The sequence below is a fragment of the Python bivittatus genome, unplaced genomic scaffold (genome assembly GCF_059951505.1).
Source record: "Python bivittatus isolate LINGU-HERP-01145 unplaced genomic scaffold, Pbiv_v1 ctg000180_np1212, whole genome shotgun sequence".
NCBI lineage: Eukaryota > Metazoa > Chordata > Lepidosauria > Squamata > Pythonidae > Python > Python bivittatus.
Genome location: NW_028277047.1, coordinates 3784196 through 3801516, shown reverse-complemented (window position 1 = coordinate 3801516; position 17321 = coordinate 3784196). Strand labels below are relative to the sequence as shown.

General features: G+C 49.0%; 3 protein-coding genes and 1 non-coding gene across 6 annotated transcripts; 1 reads left to right on the top strand and 3 right to left on the bottom strand.

Moving 5' to 3' along the window:
* Positions 1-335: 335 nt before the first annotated feature.
* DMAC1 (distal membrane arm assembly component 1) lies at positions 336-4652 on the bottom strand. 2 transcript variants are annotated; one of them, XR_015795545.1, is made up of 3 exons: positions 4487-4652; positions 3348-3685; positions 336-641 (listed from the first exon to the last, which is right to left on the bottom strand). XR_015795545.1 is itself a non-coding variant. In XM_088137322.1 (2 exons), the coding sequence occupies exons 1-2, from the start codon at positions 1228-1230 to the stop codon at positions 589-591; spliced, it is 264 nt and encodes an 87-aa protein (XP_087993448.1). In that variant the 5' UTR covers positions 1231-1303; the 3' UTR covers positions 336-588. The 2 variants fall into 2 exon arrangements, 1 of the variants encoding a protein (XP_087993448.1); XM_088137322.1 differs by lacking the exons at positions 3348-3685; positions 4487-4652 and adding an exon at positions 1020-1303.
* A 1449-nt stretch (positions 4653-6101) lies between these two features.
* LOC148216359 (uncharacterized) lies at positions 6102-10060 on the top strand. The gene is made up of 4 exons (XM_088137549.1): positions 6102-6236; positions 7893-8089; positions 8768-9122; positions 10017-10060. Exons 2-4 carry the CDS (start codon positions 7901-7903, stop codon positions 10058-10060), a joined length of 588 nt encoding a protein of 195 aa, XP_087993675.1. The 5' UTR covers positions 6102-6236; positions 7893-7900.
* Positions 6962-14222, bottom strand: CSKMT (citrate synthase lysine methyltransferase). 2 transcript variants are annotated; one of them, XR_015795544.1, is made up of 3 exons: positions 14070-14222; positions 9489-12774; positions 6962-9445 (listed from the first exon to the last, which is right to left on the bottom strand). XR_015795544.1 is itself a non-coding variant. In XM_007442437.4 (2 exons), the coding sequence occupies exons 1-2, from the start codon at positions 14179-14181 to the stop codon at positions 12065-12067; spliced, it is 822 nt and encodes a 273-aa protein (XP_007442499.2). In that variant the 5' UTR covers positions 14182-14222; the 3' UTR covers positions 6962-12064. The 2 variants fall into 2 exon arrangements, 1 of the variants encoding a protein (XP_007442499.2); XM_007442437.4 differs by having other exon boundaries at positions 6962-12774.
* A 1234-nt stretch (positions 14223-15456) lies between these two features.
* LOC112542575 (U2 spliceosomal RNA) lies at positions 15457-15647 on the bottom strand. The gene has a single exon (XR_003086280.2). It is a non-coding gene; the product is annotated as a U2 spliceosomal RNA (small nuclear RNA).
* Between the last annotated feature and the right edge of the window lie 1674 nt (positions 15648-17321).

Genomic DNA, 17321 nt, shown 5'->3' with positions numbered 1-17321 from the left:
ACCTGCTAGCAGGCTACCCCTCCCAAACTCACTCTCACACCCACCCAGAGTTGTGGGTCCTCAACAGCTGGCACTGTGAGGTCAACTGCCTCTGAATAAGGAGGCTGGATTGTAGCTGAAAACTTGCCCGGTACTTGGACTATGATTCCCACAACAACTGGGAGCTGTGGTCTCAAATTATCCAGTGGGGATCTCAGGTTTAAAGCTAGGGGCCATGTTCTCTGGTGACGAGCAGGTTCATGTTCTGTACAGGGAGAGAGAAGACCCCCCACTGCAGCAAAATTAGAGATTTTTTTTCTATTCACCCAACAAGCATGATTTACAACAAAATTGGCTAGATAGGATATTCCATTTATTGAATGCAATCAGGCCCCCATCCTTCTTAGGGATGATTGTCCAGCACAGCCATCATTGCTGACCATTTTCATGCAGGAAAGTGGAAAAAAGACTCCAGCAGCATCCGCGTTCCAAGGAAGGTAAAACGCTGCAACGGTTCTGTCCTCTCTCGGTGGGTCGCAGGACGCGCCACGCCCAAAGCGAAAGGTTTCCCCTCTGGCTTGGAAACCCTCTGCTGCTTCTGTCCCAGTCCTACTTCTTTCCAACGGGATCCACGATAATTACGATCGCCCAACTGTAAAGACCTGAAAAGATACAAAAAGAAGGTTGGCAAAGCTGGCACAATCAAGCTGGATGACTTATCAACGGGCGTTGCTCTGCAAAGGGCAAAAGCAGATGACTATTATGGCCGCCCAGAGTGGCTTAGAGGGGATGGGCGGCCCTACGAATCCAATAATAATAATAATAATAATAATAATAATAATAATAATATAGAAGATACTAATATAATTCCCCGGGGAAGGGAAATGCTGCCCCCCGGTGGCCGAGGCGCGTCACTGCACCCCGAGCGGCCAATGGCCGAGCGCTGCAAGCGGGGAAGGCGCTCCGTCCTGCAAGCCAAATGCATTTCCCGTGTCAAGGCTGCACGTCCGAACCGCCGTCCCGGGGACCTCCCCGCTTACCGACGGCGAAAACCAGCCGGAAGACGTCCCAGGGGCTGGCGGGCACCCTCTGCTTCAGGGACCTGCGGACGCCCAGGTGGACCCAGAGCCCCGCCGCCGCCAGCCCGCCGCCGCTCAGCATGCGGCAGCTGAAGCAGGACCAGAAGGGGGACTTCTTCGGGGCCCCCGGAGGCGACCGCGCCACCGCGGCGCCCCCGGGCTGGGACGCCATGCCGCCGCCCGCCCTCCGCCAAGCGAGATGGCCGCCCCCAGCGCCGCGCCGGAAGCCGCTCGCGCGAGGCCGCCGGAACCGCGGGAAGGTCGCCGGCGGAGAGCCCAGGAGCGTCCGACCTGTATAAACGTCCGGCGAGGCAACGTCGCTCCTTGTCGCAAGTTCCGGTTTGGGGGGAAAAAACCCTGCCTATTTGACTCTATTGCGGCCGTATTTTCCTTGAATACTGAAATAAAATAACCCCGCAGTGCTTGGGCCACGATCGGCATCTCTTTCATGATTCTGGCCGCACCTTCTCGATTTCATTTCTCTCTCTTTTTTATCTCCCTTGCAGATATGGGCTTAATAACTTCTCCAAAGTTCCCCCCTAGTTGAAATGAACTATATGCGCCTGTTTAAATCGAAATAAATCGCTGAGTTTTTTACGGACTCACAGAATTCTTGCCGGGATCAAATTAACACAATTACCCATCTGGAAGAAGTATAACATGTAATTTCTAATAAACGGGGGGGGGGGAGGAACCCAAATATGTATTAGCAATATTAGTTATTAAATCGCAGCTAGGTTAACTAGGTAAGCCACTTATATGAATATATAAATAACCATATATTTATAAATATATAAATAAGTTATTAAACTGCAGCTATGATAATTAACTAGGTAAGCCACTTACATAAAAATATAAGTAACTATTTATAAAGACATAAATAATAAGTTATTAAACCACACTAGGCAAACCATTTATATCAATATATAAGCAACTATGTGTTTATAAATATATAAATAAATAACCTGTATCTACAGGAAGTTTCAAAAGGCAGTCTCAGAGGATGTTTTCAATGAATTAGATTATTTTGGTAATTCTGTTGTTTCCTATTCTTTGGCTACACTGTCTTGCTTTAAGGAAGTGCTTCCTATATTCCCTAATGTCTTCTGAAAAATAATGCCAGCTTTGTGAAAATTGGAAAAAAAAATCAGTAACATAAATTTAAAAAATAAAATAAATTGACCAAAAAAAAAAAATCAATGTATGAGGAACCTAACATTCTTTCTTAACTTGTCCTGCTATGTAAAAACAAGCATTTTATCACAAGTCCCATCTAAAGGAGCCTTAGGAAATTTGGGCTGCATGTACCAAATGATATGCTTAATTTCCCCATTATTGAGTAAATTGATTAAAATGTTTATAACAGACTTGAAGTGCCAGTCTTAATCATACACATGCACACACACACACATGTATGGCCAGTCTTGATTATTTAGATAGACAATGATCGACAGACAGACAGATGATAGATAGGCCAGTCTTGAACTTACATATATATGTATTAATATTTTGGAGAAAATCTTTTTTCCCCCGTGCCTGCTTTTTCTTCTTTTCTCCTCATCCAATTATGCCTTTATGCAGCATCACAAAATGGCAGGCAAAAGGCTGCAATAAGGTTTTAATTCACTTTTCCTGGAACCAACTCACTTAAAATGTAAAAGCAACTCTGCAAAGGCTTTTGATGAAGCTTGTCCTGTTAGGATTAAATCCAGATCTTTATCTATTGCCAAATTTCCCCCCCCACACACACACACACCACGCACGTTACCAAGACTGAGTTTACACATCAGGGTACGCCATGGTTATTTAACCATGGTTCACTAAATAAATGACATTTCGCTGCATTTATTCAACACGCTGAGTGTGAGAGCCAAACTAACACAACCAAACAGCCTGATACCAGATCAGTCTGTTACCGAAACAAAAGATCATTCCTGTTGCCCCCAAGAAAGCAGATTTTGTTTGTTACATCAAGTGGGTGAGAGGAGGGTGAAAAGAATTTGAACCTTGGTTTTATCCATAAATAAGGCTCGCATTTAATACACAGCACTCACTGGAATCCTCTCCTAACACTTCCTTAGTTTTTCTACAATAAACTAACTGATCAGAAGCACTTCTGTTCTCTTCATCCATTTCCAGACCAACTTACCAGGACAAACCAGACCCTAAGCTAGAAAAAGGCAAAACGTATTTTGTTTTAGCACGGCGTGTGAATTCAAAGACCCAAGCTCACACACAAGTCCCACGAGGAACACTCAAGGTGCCATTTAATTTATGAAGACAGCTTACCAAGCAAGCCGTGGAAGGGACCCCAAGGAATAAACGGGCCGAAGAAGAAAATCGAATGCCATTTCCACTACAGAGTCACCAACGTTCTGCATCGCTTTGAGGAAGCGTCTGCGAGGAACAATCTTTTCAAATTCGGAGGCAAACAGGTCAGAGCAGAAGGCTTCCAAGCAATCCAGATAGCTAAAACGCTTTCTGAGTCATAGCTGTTGCTACTTTTTCCAAGCGTTGGGTTTTCGGGCCAAATTCTCATCTGACATCGCCGCCTCTCTCAGGATTTCCATGAACATGGCATTTTGTCGTTGTGCTTCTGAATAGTACTGACCGGGTTCTGGGAAGTCCTGCATGGAGAACGAAGATGTGAGAAAGGCAACCCAAGTTTTAAGGCATTCCCGGTTTGGGGATCTGCACACCATCTAAGGACCCACCTCAGGTGGAAAAAAGACTTGCCCCTCGTAATATAAGAAAAATCTGAGCTGTTTTATGGGATCAAACGGGTGTGTTCCGTTGGGAGGAAAGAAGATTAAGAATACGTGAAAGGAGGGCCAATCTGTTGGGGGTCAGATCTCCTTTCCAGTGGTTGGGTACTTGGGGCTACCCAGATGTTACTGACCCACAACTCCCAGCATCGGTCACAGGGTGGCCACACTGGCTGGGATTACCGGGAGCTGCAGTCCAGAAGCGCCCCCATGGCCAGATGCCTCCAGCGCTTTCTGCAAGAGCCACTCTTTCCTGTCTGGAAATCTCAACCACTCGAGAGGCGCCCTGAACGTGATGCTAGCCTTATGCAAGGCGCTAGTCCTCATGCCTCAGGATAGGATCTTGGGTAAGGCGCTAGGCCTCATGCTTCAGGATCGGATCTTAGGTAAGGTATCCTGAAGCATGAGGCGCTAGTCCTCAGGATAGGATCCTACGCGAGGCGCTAGTCCTCATGCCTCAGGATAGGATTTTAGGTGAGGCACTAGTCCTCATGCTTCAGGATAGGATCCTACGCGAGGCGCTAATCCCCGTGTTTCGAAGCAGCAACGAAGGGGGCGGCCTCAGGCCAAGCCAGGCGCCTGGCCCCCCTGAGCCTCCCCAACGCCGCCCGCAGCGGCCCCGCAAGGGCTCCGGCAGGGCACGGCCCCGCCGGCCTCCCTCACCTTCCTCAGCTTGGCCGACCGCTCCTCGTCGGACGGCCACATCTGCAGCAGGAGCAGCCCGCCGACCAGGACGCCCACCGCGGTGCCGATGCCCTGGAGCAAGCGGGACGAGAAGGCCATGGTTGGCGGCCCCGCGTCTCCCCGAGACCGGAAGCGGAAGGGAACAGGCGCGGCGCCATCATAGAGAGCAGCGCGGCGGCGGGCCAGAGCGCCGCGCGCGGAGCATAGAGCTAAGAGAAGGAAGAGCGGCCTCTTGGCCTACTTCTGGCGCCGGCCGAGGGGCAAATCTTCCTTCGTTTCTTTTTCAGTTTCCAAACCACCGGTCAGAACTGGCACTCCCGTTGCTGTAGTTAGGTGCCCTGCTTCTGCCACTCTTTGGAGCAGGGCTTCCCAACCTCAGCCACTTTAAGCCGGGTGGACTTCAACTCCCAGAATTCCCCAGCCAGCCAGGGGAATTCTGGGAGTTGAAGTCCACCCGGCTTAAAGTGGCTGAGGTTGAGAAGCCTTGCTTCAGAGGCTGGATGGCGTTTCGTCTGTTGCACAGAAAAGTTTCCAAGGTGTCAGCAAAGTCCCCTATTCTACTGGGCAGGACAAAACTCCAGAATTTTTTTTTTTTTACAAGAAATAAAAATGGCCTTATAGGTCTGTGTGTAAATATACCTTTAGGAATGGAGGTTTTTGTTTTTGTTTTAAATTAAAAAGCAACCATTTTGTATTTCATTCAATATCTGGTTGAACAACAAACCCTGAATGGACAGAACAGAACAATGGATCATATGCTGCGAAAGGGCCTAGATGCATTCATGCTCATTGCTGCTTGAGAAGCCAGGTGGCCAAATCATTCACCAGCCCTTGCTCCTGTGCTTTAGGCCAGTGTTTCTCAACCTCAGCCACTTCAAGACGGCTGGGCTTCAATTCCCAGAATTCCCCAGCCAGCATGCTGGCTGGGGAATTCTGAAATTTAAAGTCCATCCCTGTTGGCTGAGGGATCCTGGGATTTGAAGTCCATCCCTGTTGGCTGAGGGAGTCTGGGATTTGAAGTCCATCCCTGTTGGCTGAGGGAGTCTGGGATTTGAAGTCCATCCCTGTTGGCTGAGGGATTCTGGGATTTGAAGTCCAGCCCTGTTGGCTGAAGGATTTTGGGATTTGAAGTCCAGCCCTGTTGGCTGAGGGAGTCTGGGATTTGAAGTCCAGCCCTGTTGGCTGAGGGATTCTGGGATTTGAAGTCCACCCACATTAGCTGGGGAATTCTGGGATTTGAAGTCCATTCCTGTTGGCTGGGGAATTCTGGGAGCTGAAGTCCACCCATCTTCAAGTTGCCGAGGCTGAAAAACTCCACTTTAGGCAACATTGCTGAGTCCAGTCACAGGACCAGGCGGAGCAGCCAGCGGAGCTGATCTTGGCTCTTGGTTAGTTGGCAATCTAACCAGGTTTCTCTGAAGGAAGCTGGAGGAGGAGCCGGCTGTCTCAACCAATAGATGTTCTCACCATCCTTTGGGGTCAGGACTTGCCTCCCTTCCACCCGCCCCATGCGTGATAATCTTCCATTCCCCTGAGCTCATTAGCGGTCATTGGAGTTTCCATGAGCTCAGAAGGAGATTAATATCCTGGGCATCGCCACTCTGCCCCACATCGGAGGCTGACTCTAACCCCGGATCTTCTCGAGCCGTCCTTCCCCCTGCTTTTTTCCTGTTCGCCCCTCCTTCGGCTCCCGAAAAGTTCAGCGACAGCCGTCTGGATTCAAGAGAAGGTAAGCGAGCGATCTGGAAAAGGAGCGAGCAGGTGGGAAGCGTGGGGTCGAAATCCAGGTGTAGCTGCTTGTTTGGACCTTAGCAAGGGCTCCCGCGGCTCCCGTCTTCACCGGTCCAGGCAATCCAGTGGGGAGAAAGCGGGTGTCAATACCTTTCCAGATGTGGGGGAACCGCTCAAAAGCCCTTCTGTTTCTGTGGGCCAGGCGTGACATCCACAATTCAGGGAACAGATTTCTGCAATTGCTGGGAGACCAGCTGTCTCCTGCTGAGGTTGCACCACCCGATCATGATCTAAAGGAGGTGTCATCTTCTGGCGGATCTCCCCCTCTTGCCCGCTGTGGGAGGATGACCTTGGCAAGAGGACAAAGGCCTTCTTACAGATCAACCCAGACATTGATCTCCTAGACTAATCCACCTTAAAACACCCCTTGCTTAAGTGCTTGGGGCAACGGCGGTCAGTAACCCAACCCGTGGAAGAGAATCAAGACCCAATCCTGTTTATTCCCAGCTCCCTACCTCTGCATATTTATTTCCAGGGCACACAAAAATAAGCTGGCATCTAGCCAGGAGTAAATCCCTTGGACATTTCTAGCAGCTAGTCAATTTCCCCATTTTTTTTTTTTGGCATCCTAAGGGAAGAATAATTGCACTGGGGAATTTTGCAAGGGACAACATCTTCCCTTCCTTGCAGAAAACCTTATTTGCGATTAGGCTAGGATAGTCAATGGTTCAGACGAATGAAATGTGATAATTCATTCTGCAAAACTGCACACCTTTTGGGCCCAAGCGTTCTTCCGCTCCTTCTCCCCAAAGCTGACTTTCCTTTTTAAGCTCAAACTGGAAACGGGGAGGCTGGGAGCAATGTTTCCTCGGAGACTTTGCACGCGACCCAAGGCCCTTGCATATTATTCAGCCTCCCTGGGCTTCCAGAATAAGCAGGCTACGGCTTGAAATGAATGACCTCCAATTCCCATCGTCCTTAGCCAGCATCAGGGAAGAATGACAGCCAACCCAAGGGGGCAGGAAATAACCTCCAATGGATTTGCACTTTTAACATGGATTGGCTTGTGAGATGGACAGTCCTGCAAGCATTCCCACCTGGTCTTATACAGGGAGTCCTCAAGAACGCCTGGTTTAAGGACGATCCATAGTTACGAACAGAGTCTACTGTAGCAAAATTTGAGTTAAATACACAATGGTTTGAGTTCATTACACAATACTACTTAGGCAGTATTATACAATAATATTGTTCTGGCTTACGTACAAATTTGACTTAGGGACAGACCTTGGGAAAGGAACTTGCTCTTAAACTTGGGGGTACCTGTAGTAGTATTATTTTCTTCTCCGCTTTTATTCATGAAATGCCCAGAGCCATTTGTACAATCATAACAAACAAAACATACAGGTGGTCCTCGTTTAGTGACTGTCTCATTTTGTGACCGTTTGCAGTTACAACGATGATGAAAAAGTAACCTTGTGACCAATCCTCACATTGATGACCTTTGCAGGTCTGTAAAGCAAAGGAAAGCAGAAGTCAGGTCATAAGCACAGGGGCGGTTTCACTTAGTGACTGCTTTGCTTAACGACCAAATAGCTGGTCCCAATTGTGGTTGCTAAACGAGGATGACCTCTATCTAGTTTTGCTGCCTCTGTAGATGCGATCATGATGGAAATTGTGAGGAACTGTCAGAATCCCACGACTTCCGCAGAGGCACATGCTCCCTATCAGATGCCTGCACAAGACCCAGATCCAACTCCGAGCAGCGAGCCAGGTTTAAACCCCGATCAAGAAATGCAGTGGAGCTTGATGAAAGAAGATTGCACCTTCTCCGATCCTTCTCTGAACAGGCAGGTAAGGCTAGAATGCTTTTCACAATCGCAATCTCCCTCCATCTTGGGGGAAGGCACCATCCAGATCAAGTCACTTCTCTTTCCCGACTCCTTCACTGCCCCATAGGGATCTCCCTGGGGGCTCAAATCAGCATTCCCAAACCTTTTGCTATGTAGAGAGTCAAGAAGGTGACCTTGATGGAGATATGCAGGAACTATTGCCTAGCCAAAGGGGGCTGAAACAATTTTAAGTCCGGAGCAACCAGACAACATTCAGAAGTGGCTCGGGAAGACACCTCCCTGATTCACAGAAGTATAAGGGGGGGGATCAGACTTGCAAGATTCTGGTATTATAGCCCACCTAATAAAAGTAGCCTCAGCCTTCCTGTGCAATTGATTTCATGGTCTGGTCTCCCTGGTGGGGCTGACACTCTATTTGTGACCGAAGCAAGATCAGCTTTGCACAGCTGCTCTCTTTGGTGAAATAAGCCGGATTAATTCGATTCGGAAAAGGAGCTTTGAAGAAAGGCCTCTCTGTTCCCAAGGAAAAAAGTGAAGAGGGGGCAGATGGTGATAGGTTCCTGGATCCGCGGTTCTCCCTTTCAATATTCCCTCAGAAATGTGGGACCAAGTTCTGCAGGTGTTTTTGGAATGGTCAGCTGTAAACTGGGCTCTGACCCCTTTGGTGTTTATTCCCCAGCTCTTCCTGGCCCCCCCGCAAGACCTGGGGTCGGATCCTTCCAAGAGTCTTCCCTCGGACCCCTGCGGCAGCCTTCCCCGTGAAGAGATGTCCTTCCAGGAAGGCCCAGAAGTTCGGGGCTGGGGCGAAGGGCTTTCGGCTGTGTTCAAGGAGCCAGACCGGTGGCCTTTCGAGAAGAACCCGAACGAAGATCTTCCATCTGGGAAGACGCGTCTGCCCTCCATCGTGGTAGAGCCCAGTGAAGGGAGCGACGTGGAAAGTGGGGAGCTCCAGTGGCCCCCAGAGGACTTCCTGTTGCTGGAAGGGGCTGAACGAGATGAGCTGCTTGATGAAGACGAGGCGGCACTGGAGGCTGGTGAGCTCAGGGTTGGGAGAACTTCAACTTCTTGGCCCCTTTAGATAGCTGGTTGCCCATTACTTTCCTGGGATCCCTGGGAAGCCCCTCCAGATATTTCTGAGAAGCTCTTCTAGGCATTCCTGGGAAGCTCTTTCAGGTGTTCCCGGGAAGCTCCTCCAGATGTTTATGGCTCTTCTAGGCATTCCGGGGAAGCTCCCCCAGATGTTTATGGCTCTTCTAGGCATTCCGGGGAAGCTCCTCCAGATGTTTATGGCTCCTCTGGGCATTCCTGGGAAGCTTTCAGTTGTTCCCAGGAAGCTCCTCCAGATGTTTCTGGGAAGCTTTTCTAGGCATTCCTGGGATCCTCCAGATGTTCCTGGGAACTTTTTCTGGGGCCCCTCAGAAACTCTTTCTTAATCAATGCACCAGCTAGAGACGAGATGTATTCCAACTCTCACTGGTTCCTCTCATTATTTTTAAAAACACTTTGGTCATCTGCTCAGAACATACTAGCACGCCTTGGAAGGAGTCTAGCCTGCTTGCCAGCATAAATTCCTTCTTTTTGAGGGGGGGCAGACTCCTTCTGCAGCCATGATGGGATCACCAGCTCCCATAGTTACAGAACATCTCTGTGATGTATTGGAACAATTTTTGCCTTTAATACCTATTCCTGGCCCACCTTGACTCTGGTTGTCCATCAAATAAACCCAACCATCAGCCAATTCCCACCCTGACCAGCTTCTCCATCGTTGGTTAATTTCACATCCACTTTCCACTCAGCCCAGATCAAGGACCAGCAGCCCAACCTAACTAGGGTCCTCAAGAGGACAAACATATCTCAGAATCCATTTGCAATCCAATAATGCAGAATATTGCTCCTTGACCTCTGCCCTCCTGTTTTTATATTTTTAGGGCTGTCCTCTTTTGAAAGTGATGTGGAAGAGCTCTTTTTGTAAGACCCAAAGTTTGCTTCACCTGCAATAGATGGGACAGACCGATACTTTCACAGCCTCTTAAAAACCAGGAGGAGACGCCTGGTCCAGGTTGGGAAATTCGCTGGTACCACAGAGTAACCTTCGAGACGGTGAAGGCATTTTTCTATTCTTGTTTAGTCTTCTGCACCAAACTCCTATGCCAATCAATTACATTTTTTTTTTTTAAGGTGTTTAATTCTGGATGCAGATCTCACAAATTCTTCTTTTCTTTACATATTTTGGCCAAGATTTTTGGGGGAATATTCATGCTGTTAAGTCTAGGAGATAGATAGATAGATAGATAGATAGATAGATAGATAGATAGATAGATAGATAGATAGATAGATAGACAGACAGACAGACAGACAGACAGACAGACAGATTATCAATCATCTATCAATCAATCAATCGATAGATATGGATGGACAGACACACAGAGGCAGGGCAACAGAAACCTCAGAAACAAAATATTTTGCTTTCAAAAAAATCTCAGCAAGTTTGGACTTACTAAGATGTGATACCTCTAAACCAAGATTGAGGAGATCCTTGGTCATCTGAATGTGGCTAACTCCACCGCCCACCCACCGAAGCCAGCGAGATGCAGAGAACCGTAACTCGCCATCTCAAGGCCAATCAAATCTTTCCTCGATCAAATAATAATTTACAACGAACATTTACTTTCCAACCAAAATTCGTGATTGATCGTCATCTGGCCGGAAGCCATTCTGCGTGTACGTCTATGAGGCATATTAAAAGATACATGTCCCTGTGCCTATGTATATGGAAACGAGCTGGGATTTTTAATGGAACCTTCAGGTTCGGGAGCTGTCTATCTGTACGCGCAGAGGTGGAAAGATCCGACATTACCCACCACGGAGGAACGGACGGTGAAGATGATGGAACTTGCAGAGACGGCCAAATTGACCTCTTTGATTAGAGAAAAGACATTATCTAAGTTTATGGTTAATTTACTAAACTTGTAGGTCGCACAACTCTGGGTGGCTCCCGATAATCCGACAAAGAAATTACAATAAAATCAATAAAATAAAAAAGGGCAGCTTTTTTTAAATGAGACCACTGTGTTCTCTCAAGTCTAGAACACAGGCCAATAATGGGTCCCAGCGTCACGCTAACCATCATATTTGGTTTACTGTGCTATGAGAACCCAGCTCCTGTCATTGGTAAACTAGCTTTTATGGCTTTGTGTTCTGCACGAACCAAGCCACCATGGCTTGTTCTGCAAACCACAGTTAAAATCATGGCTTAGCACAATGGACGAAGCCAGCCACAGGAGGGGTTTTTTTAAGCCCTACCTGGTTATCTTGGATTAAACGTCGGATCATTTTCTAAGAGAGCCCTGAACCCCCTCCCCCATGACTCATATCTGTGCCCTCTAGTAGCTGGAACGGAATTAAATTCATGGAACAATTCTGCCAAGTTTATGCTGATTTTTTTTTTCTCAAATAAAGTCGATTTTCTATCTGTAGAAGCCAACCTGGCAGGAAGCTAATATAATAAAATGATGGGTTTAGCACCCCTTTGTTCTTCCTCAGCCCCTCCTCAACCCTCTTTTCCGGCAAGATATGAGCAAGTGTGACTGTATTTTCTTGGAAAAAGTAAAAGTAAAAGTAAAAGTAAAAGTAAAAGTAAAGTAAAGTAAAGTAAAGTAAAGTAAAGTAAAGTAAAGTATAAAATAAAACAAAGAAAAAGTAAAGTAAATATAAAATAAAATAAAATAAAATAAAATAAAATAAAATAAAATAAAATAAAATAAAATAAAATAAAATAAAATATAAAGGACAAACCTGAAAAAGAAGCCAATTCAAGAGAGGCTTATAAGGATAAAAAAAAAATTGTGTTTATAGCTTTGCTCTCCAAAGGGAAATCCCAAGAGCCCAAACCAAGAAAATAAACCATTAAATTAAATCCATCTAAAGGACAGCTTTCGGAAGGAAAGGACTGGCCTTTATGGAGTTGTGGCTCCTGCTAGATTTCACTCAACGCCCCAGGCCGGTGGGATTCGAACGCAGGCTCGGTGGGCCGAGCCACTTCCGACGCGTCTGGAGCCCTTCGGCTGAGCGTGTAAGCGTAGTACGAGATGCCATTCAGGTGGGCAACCTCCCCGACGCTGACGGGGGCCCCGCCGGCCGTTTCCAGGAACGGCACCCGGGCATCGGGGTCCTCGTCGGAGATCTGGAGCAGGCATCCGCCCGGGCTCAGCACTTGCAGGCACTCGGCCACTAAACGCTTGGCCCGGAGTGGGGAGCCCCGCAGCACCGAATCGCAGGTCCCCTTGTCGAGAACCAAGTGGAACGACCCCGGGGCAAAGCAGCGGGACAGCTCGGTGGCATCGCCCAGGTGGCAATCCAGCTCGGAAAGCGGGTGGCACGGCGGGGGGCTGTCCCACAGCAGCCGAGCGAGGCATTCGACGGCTGGAGAGGAGAAGTCCAGGCAAGAGACGTGCACCGGGGAGGGCGAGTGCTGGTAGAGCTCCAGCCCCAGGGACGAGGTGCCGCAGCCGACGTCCAGGATCCGGGCCCGGCCATGGGGCAGCCCCCGGAGAACGGAGCCGAGAAGGGCCGAGATCTCTTTGTAGCCAAAGAACCAGTCAAACGGGCAGGGGGTCCCAGCTCTCCCCCTCCTGGCGTAGAAGCGGTCCCAAGCGTCGCGCTGGTCCATGTGCTGAAGCAGGTCGTCTGCAAGGAGGGGGGGGAGAAAGTGAAGGGGTCCACCCCACGGCGAGGAGCCAAACAAGGCTGCCCCTCTTTTCCCAAGCCCTTGAAACTCGAAATGTCGTGGAGGAGCTGATCCCTCGCCTTTGGCTGAGTTGATGAAGCTGGTTCAGGATTGCAATCCGTGGATCGAAGAGGAAGAGAGACCCTCGCCACGGCTGACCCCTACCTTTAACCTCAGGGATCCCAGTCCCTGTCCCCATCCTCCCCGGCCAGCAAGGGCAGGGAGGATGGGAACCGGAGCTCCGCAATGATAGACCCAAGGAGAGGGGATTTTTAAGAACTCAGAAACTCAGCTTGAAAATAAGAGGTTGGAGCGGAAGGAGGAAACCCAAATCCTACTGAAGTCCTTCTCTCGGTTGCAGAAGCTCCTGGGGTGGCATTGAGGTCTGACCCACCTCACAGGGGTGTTGTTGTGGGGAAAAATGGGAGGATGGAGTGCTCGCCCCCCATCTTGAGCTCCTGTGTGAAAGGCAGGATATAAATCTAACAAATAAATATTAACACACACACCCATGTGTGCTCCCCTCGCTTTTGGACAAAGCAACGTTTCCCATGCACAAAACCAGCATGTTAAAGGTCTAACCCTTCCTGCTCTTGCTTTGTTTTAAATGCTATTTATTTTTCCTGCCTCACCTGCGAAAGCCCATACGCGCCCACAAAGTCTTGTTAAGGGGGAGAAAAAAAGAAAGGAAGCCAATTCATAAATGAACGGCTTTGTTCGCGCACGCCGTCCTGCCTTTGGACCTTAATTAAATCCCTGAAGGCTTCAGGGATAAAATACAATTTTGCTTCCGTCGCCTTGGTGCGAAAGGCATTCGCCTGAAAACCGGGATCCACCGAATGACAGAAATGCAAAAAAAAATCACCAGCGGAGCATTTCTGCTGATCCAACAGTGCTGGAACAATTAGGAAGAATTTGGGGGTGAGAAATCTCTAACCCTAACCTTCTCCGATTGACTCGTTCCCACTGATCTTTCGACCCACCTCTGCTCCAAAACACCTTTTCTCAAAACTATGCTGCAGAAATAAGGGGGGGGGGGAAGGAGGGGGGTTTTGCATTCAAAAAGCATGAGCAACGAGCCCCTTCCCCAACTCGTGTTCTTGGGCTCAGAACATCTTGACGAATTTAGCATCCAACCGGGGTTCAGAGGATCCAGGTTTGATTTTAGAAGCTGGAGTGCCTCGTTTTGGGCCGGAGAGCTGGCCCTTCCTTTACGCAGCACCCCCCAAAATAAAATAAATCCGCTGATCCTCACCTGTCCATGCAGAAAAAGGGGCGAACGATGCGGGAACGGCCTGGCCCCGGATCCTCTGGCCAACGGAAGGTTTTTTCAGCCGGGAGACTTTCGCCAAAGCCGTAGCTGCCATGTTTCAGAGGGAGGAGAGAGGAAGACGAAGGAGGAGTTAAGGAGGAAAGGCAGAAAGAAAAGATTGCTTAGCAAACAGCCCTCTCTTCATGGCACGCTTCCCCCTCCCCTTCATTCAAATAGATTTTATGAAAAGATCTTACATAGACAATACATTCAAAGAAAAGGGAAAAAAGTCAGCGTGAAAAAGAAAAATAGGAAAGACAGAGGAACGAAAAGAAAATAAGAGAAAACATGAAAAAAAAAACGATATAAAGAAGTGGCTTCTGATCTTCCTTTTGGCAGTTATATATGCAATTTTAATCCAACCTCTCTCTCTTAAGATTTCATTGCAATTCTCTTCTTTCTATCATCTCTTCTTTCCAGCCCTCAAAACCGTAAGCCACAAAATCCTTGTCTTTCTGACACCAAAAGTCCTTAAAGGAATTTTTTCCCCGAGGAACTAAAAGGGGACGAAGGTTTTTTCCCTGTGGATTTACTGATAAAATGCCCGCGGGTCGCTGCCCACTGAAGAGCAGCAACGTTGCAAAGCAAAGATTATACGGTGGGGAAGAAGAGGAAGAGCAAATCCCATTTGGAAACCGAGGCTTCAGTTTTGGGATGCATGTGTAAAATGCTGGTTTCTGCCTTAACATACATTGTAGGCTTGTTGGGGAAGCGTTTCCACACCTGATTTTTGAATCCGGACTGAGTTTGGACGGATCCAGGTGGGCACCTCCGTTCACAGGAGATGCAATTTGTGGCTGATTTTTTACAACTGTTTTTTCAGATTTGAGCAAGAGAAACAGCAGACGTGTGAATAAGGTTAGATACCTTTCAGAACTAAGCAGACATTCGTGGCCTAAGACTGGATCCTTTTATTATTTATTAGGCATTTACAGCCTTTTTAACCCCCGGTCTTCAGTCCATCACAGTTCACCCCTGCCATTTATTTAATTGCATAATATCATTATCTCGTATCATTTGAATGATATCATTTGCACCCTTGTGCAAATGGGTGCCAGTTCACCAATCATCTTTTGCACTCGTGCAAATGGGTGGCAGCACACCAATTATATCGTTTGCACCCTCATGGAAATGGGTGGCAGCACACCAATTATATCATTTGCACCCTCGTGCAAATGGGTGCCAATTCACCATGGCAAGAGACAGAATAGAAGGAGCTGCGGCCAGATTCCTAAGCGAAGGATCCCCCTCAGCAAAGGATCCCCCCAGCAGCTTCCTACAAGGAGTGTCCCACTTTCTCTGTTTTTTGAACCAGCCAGATTCCTCCCAGGGGAGGTGCACCGTTCCTGGAGGTACTGCAATACCAGGCCGATGCTTGGAGTGGACGGAGCAAGCCCCTATTCCATCTCCCAGTCCCAAAAATCCATTTAATATGTAGTCCTCAAATAGAGGACGTATCAGATATTAAACTGATAAGAACAGATACTACACTTGATCTTAGCCAAAAGGCCGAGAAGCGATGCCTTCCGCTGGCGGGCGGCCCCCGAGACTCTCCTGCGGAGCGCCCTGCAGGTCTCGGGGAGCGCATCGGGGCCGCAAGGAGCCGCACCCGGGGGGGGGCTCGGCCCCGTTTCTAAGGCTGGCAGGTTGGTCGCGCCCACCCCCTTTCTTCTGCTGGGCGGCATCGGCCTCCCCTGCGTGGCCATTTGGGGGTGCAAATGGGGGGTTCTCTCGCCCCTGTTCATTTCCCGTCGGCCCGGGTGGCTCTTTGGGCGGTCATTGGCGGGGCATTTGCATATGGTGACTCATCCCCTCTACCGCTCTCCTCCCCTGTTGTCCCTCTGCCAGCCGAGGGGGGCACCAGCGACCCGCCACCTGCAGAACGGGCCCTGCCGGGGAGACGGGCTTTCGGGCTGGGGGGGCTTCCCACCCAGGATGGGCTCGGAGCTCTGCTGCGGCATCTCCCCTGACACGGCCCGCCAGCCCAGCCTGATGGGCACAGTTGCTCTCTCCCCCTTTCCAGCTGCGGTTGAGCATCACGTGTGTGTCCCAGTCCCAAACACAGATGTGTCTTTCCTCTTTCAGTTGCGCTCCTTGATTGCAGCAGGGGGTCTTTCCCACAGGAGGGGTCTGGGGAGGGAGGGAGGGAGGGAGGGAAGGATGGAAGGAGAAGAAAAAGGAGAAAGGGGAGGGAGGGAGGGAAAGAGAGAGAGGGGGAAGGAAGGAAGGAAGGAAGGAAGGAAGGAAGGAAGGAAGGAAGGAAGGAAGGAAGGAAGGAAGGAAGGAAGGAAGGAAGGAAGGAAGGAAGGAAGGAAGGAAGGAAGGAAGGAAGGAAGGAAGGAGAAAAAGGAGAAAGGAGGAGGGAGGGAAGGAAGGAAGGAAGGATGGAAGGAGAAAGGGAAGGGAGGGAGGGAAAGAGAGAGAGGGGGAAGGAAGGAAGAAGGAAAAAGGAGAAAAGGAAGGAAGGAAGGAAGGAAGGAAGGAAGGAAGGAAGGAAGGAAGGAAGGAAGGAAGGAGAAAAAGGAGAAAGGAGGGAGGGAGAGAAGGAAGGAAGGAAGGAAGCAAGGCAAAAAGAGAAAGGAGAAGGGAAGGGAGGAAGGGAGGAAGGGAGGAAGGGAGGAAGGGAGGAAGGGAGGGAGAAAGAAAGAAAGAAAGAAAGAAAGAAAGAAAGAAAGAAAGAAAGAAAGAAAGAAAGAAAGAAAGAGGGAGGGAGGGAGGGAGGGAGGGAGGGAGGGAAGGAAGGAAGGAAGGAAGGAAGGAAGGAAGGAAGGAAGGAAGGAAGGAAGGAAGGAAGGAAGGAAGGAAGGAAGGAAGGAAGGAGAAAGAAAAAGGAGGGAGGGAGGGGCCTAGGAAACACACCAGCTCAATTTCGCATCTATTCCAAGGTTCGGTTCTCCCTATTTTAAATGACTGTTTACACATCTTTTATGCACAGAAAGGCCCCAAAGAGGTTTTAAATCCCAGATTAACATCCGCCATTTCTATCGAAAGGAACTGGGATGGGTGGATGCTTTTTATTACAGCCAGAGATCTGAACCCACCAACAGGACACGTTCCCCGAGGGCCAGAGCGCAGACCTTCTCTGGCTTGCAAGGCGTTCCCAAGGCAAGATCTGGGCTGCAAAGCTCCAGGTGGCCAGTAGGTGGCAGAGTCTGCTGGGTCATCACGCCACCCCCTAGTGGCTCTCCTGAGGTT

Coding starts and splice junctions, on each gene's coding strand:
- DMAC1 (XM_088137322.1), bottom strand. CDS start 1,230: ATGGCGTCCCAGCCCGGGGGCGCCGCGGTGGCGCGGTCGCCTCCGGGG. Junction 642..1,019: donor CCGGCTGGTTTTCGCCGTCG/GTAAGCGGGGAG, acceptor GTATCTTTTCAG/GTCTTTACAGTTGGGCGATC.
- LOC148216359 (XM_088137549.1), top strand. CDS start 7,901: ATGATGGAAATTGTGAGGAACTGTCAGAATCCCACGACTTCCGCAGAG. Junction 8,090..8,767: donor ATCCTTCTCTGAACAGGCAG/GTAAGGCTAGAA, acceptor TTTATTCCCCAG/CTCTTCCTGGCCCCCCCGCA. Junction 9,123..10,016: donor CGAGGCGGCACTGGAGGCTG/GTGAGCTCAGGG, acceptor TTATATTTTTAG/GGCTGTCCTCTTTTGAAAGT.
- CSKMT (XM_007442437.4), bottom strand. CDS start 14,181: ATGGCAGCTACGGCTTTGGCGAAAGTCTCCCGGCTGAAAAAACCTTCC. Junction 12,775..14,069: donor CCCTTTTTCTGCATGGACAG/GTGAGGATCAGC, acceptor CCCTCCTTGCAG/ACGACCTGCTTCAGCACATG.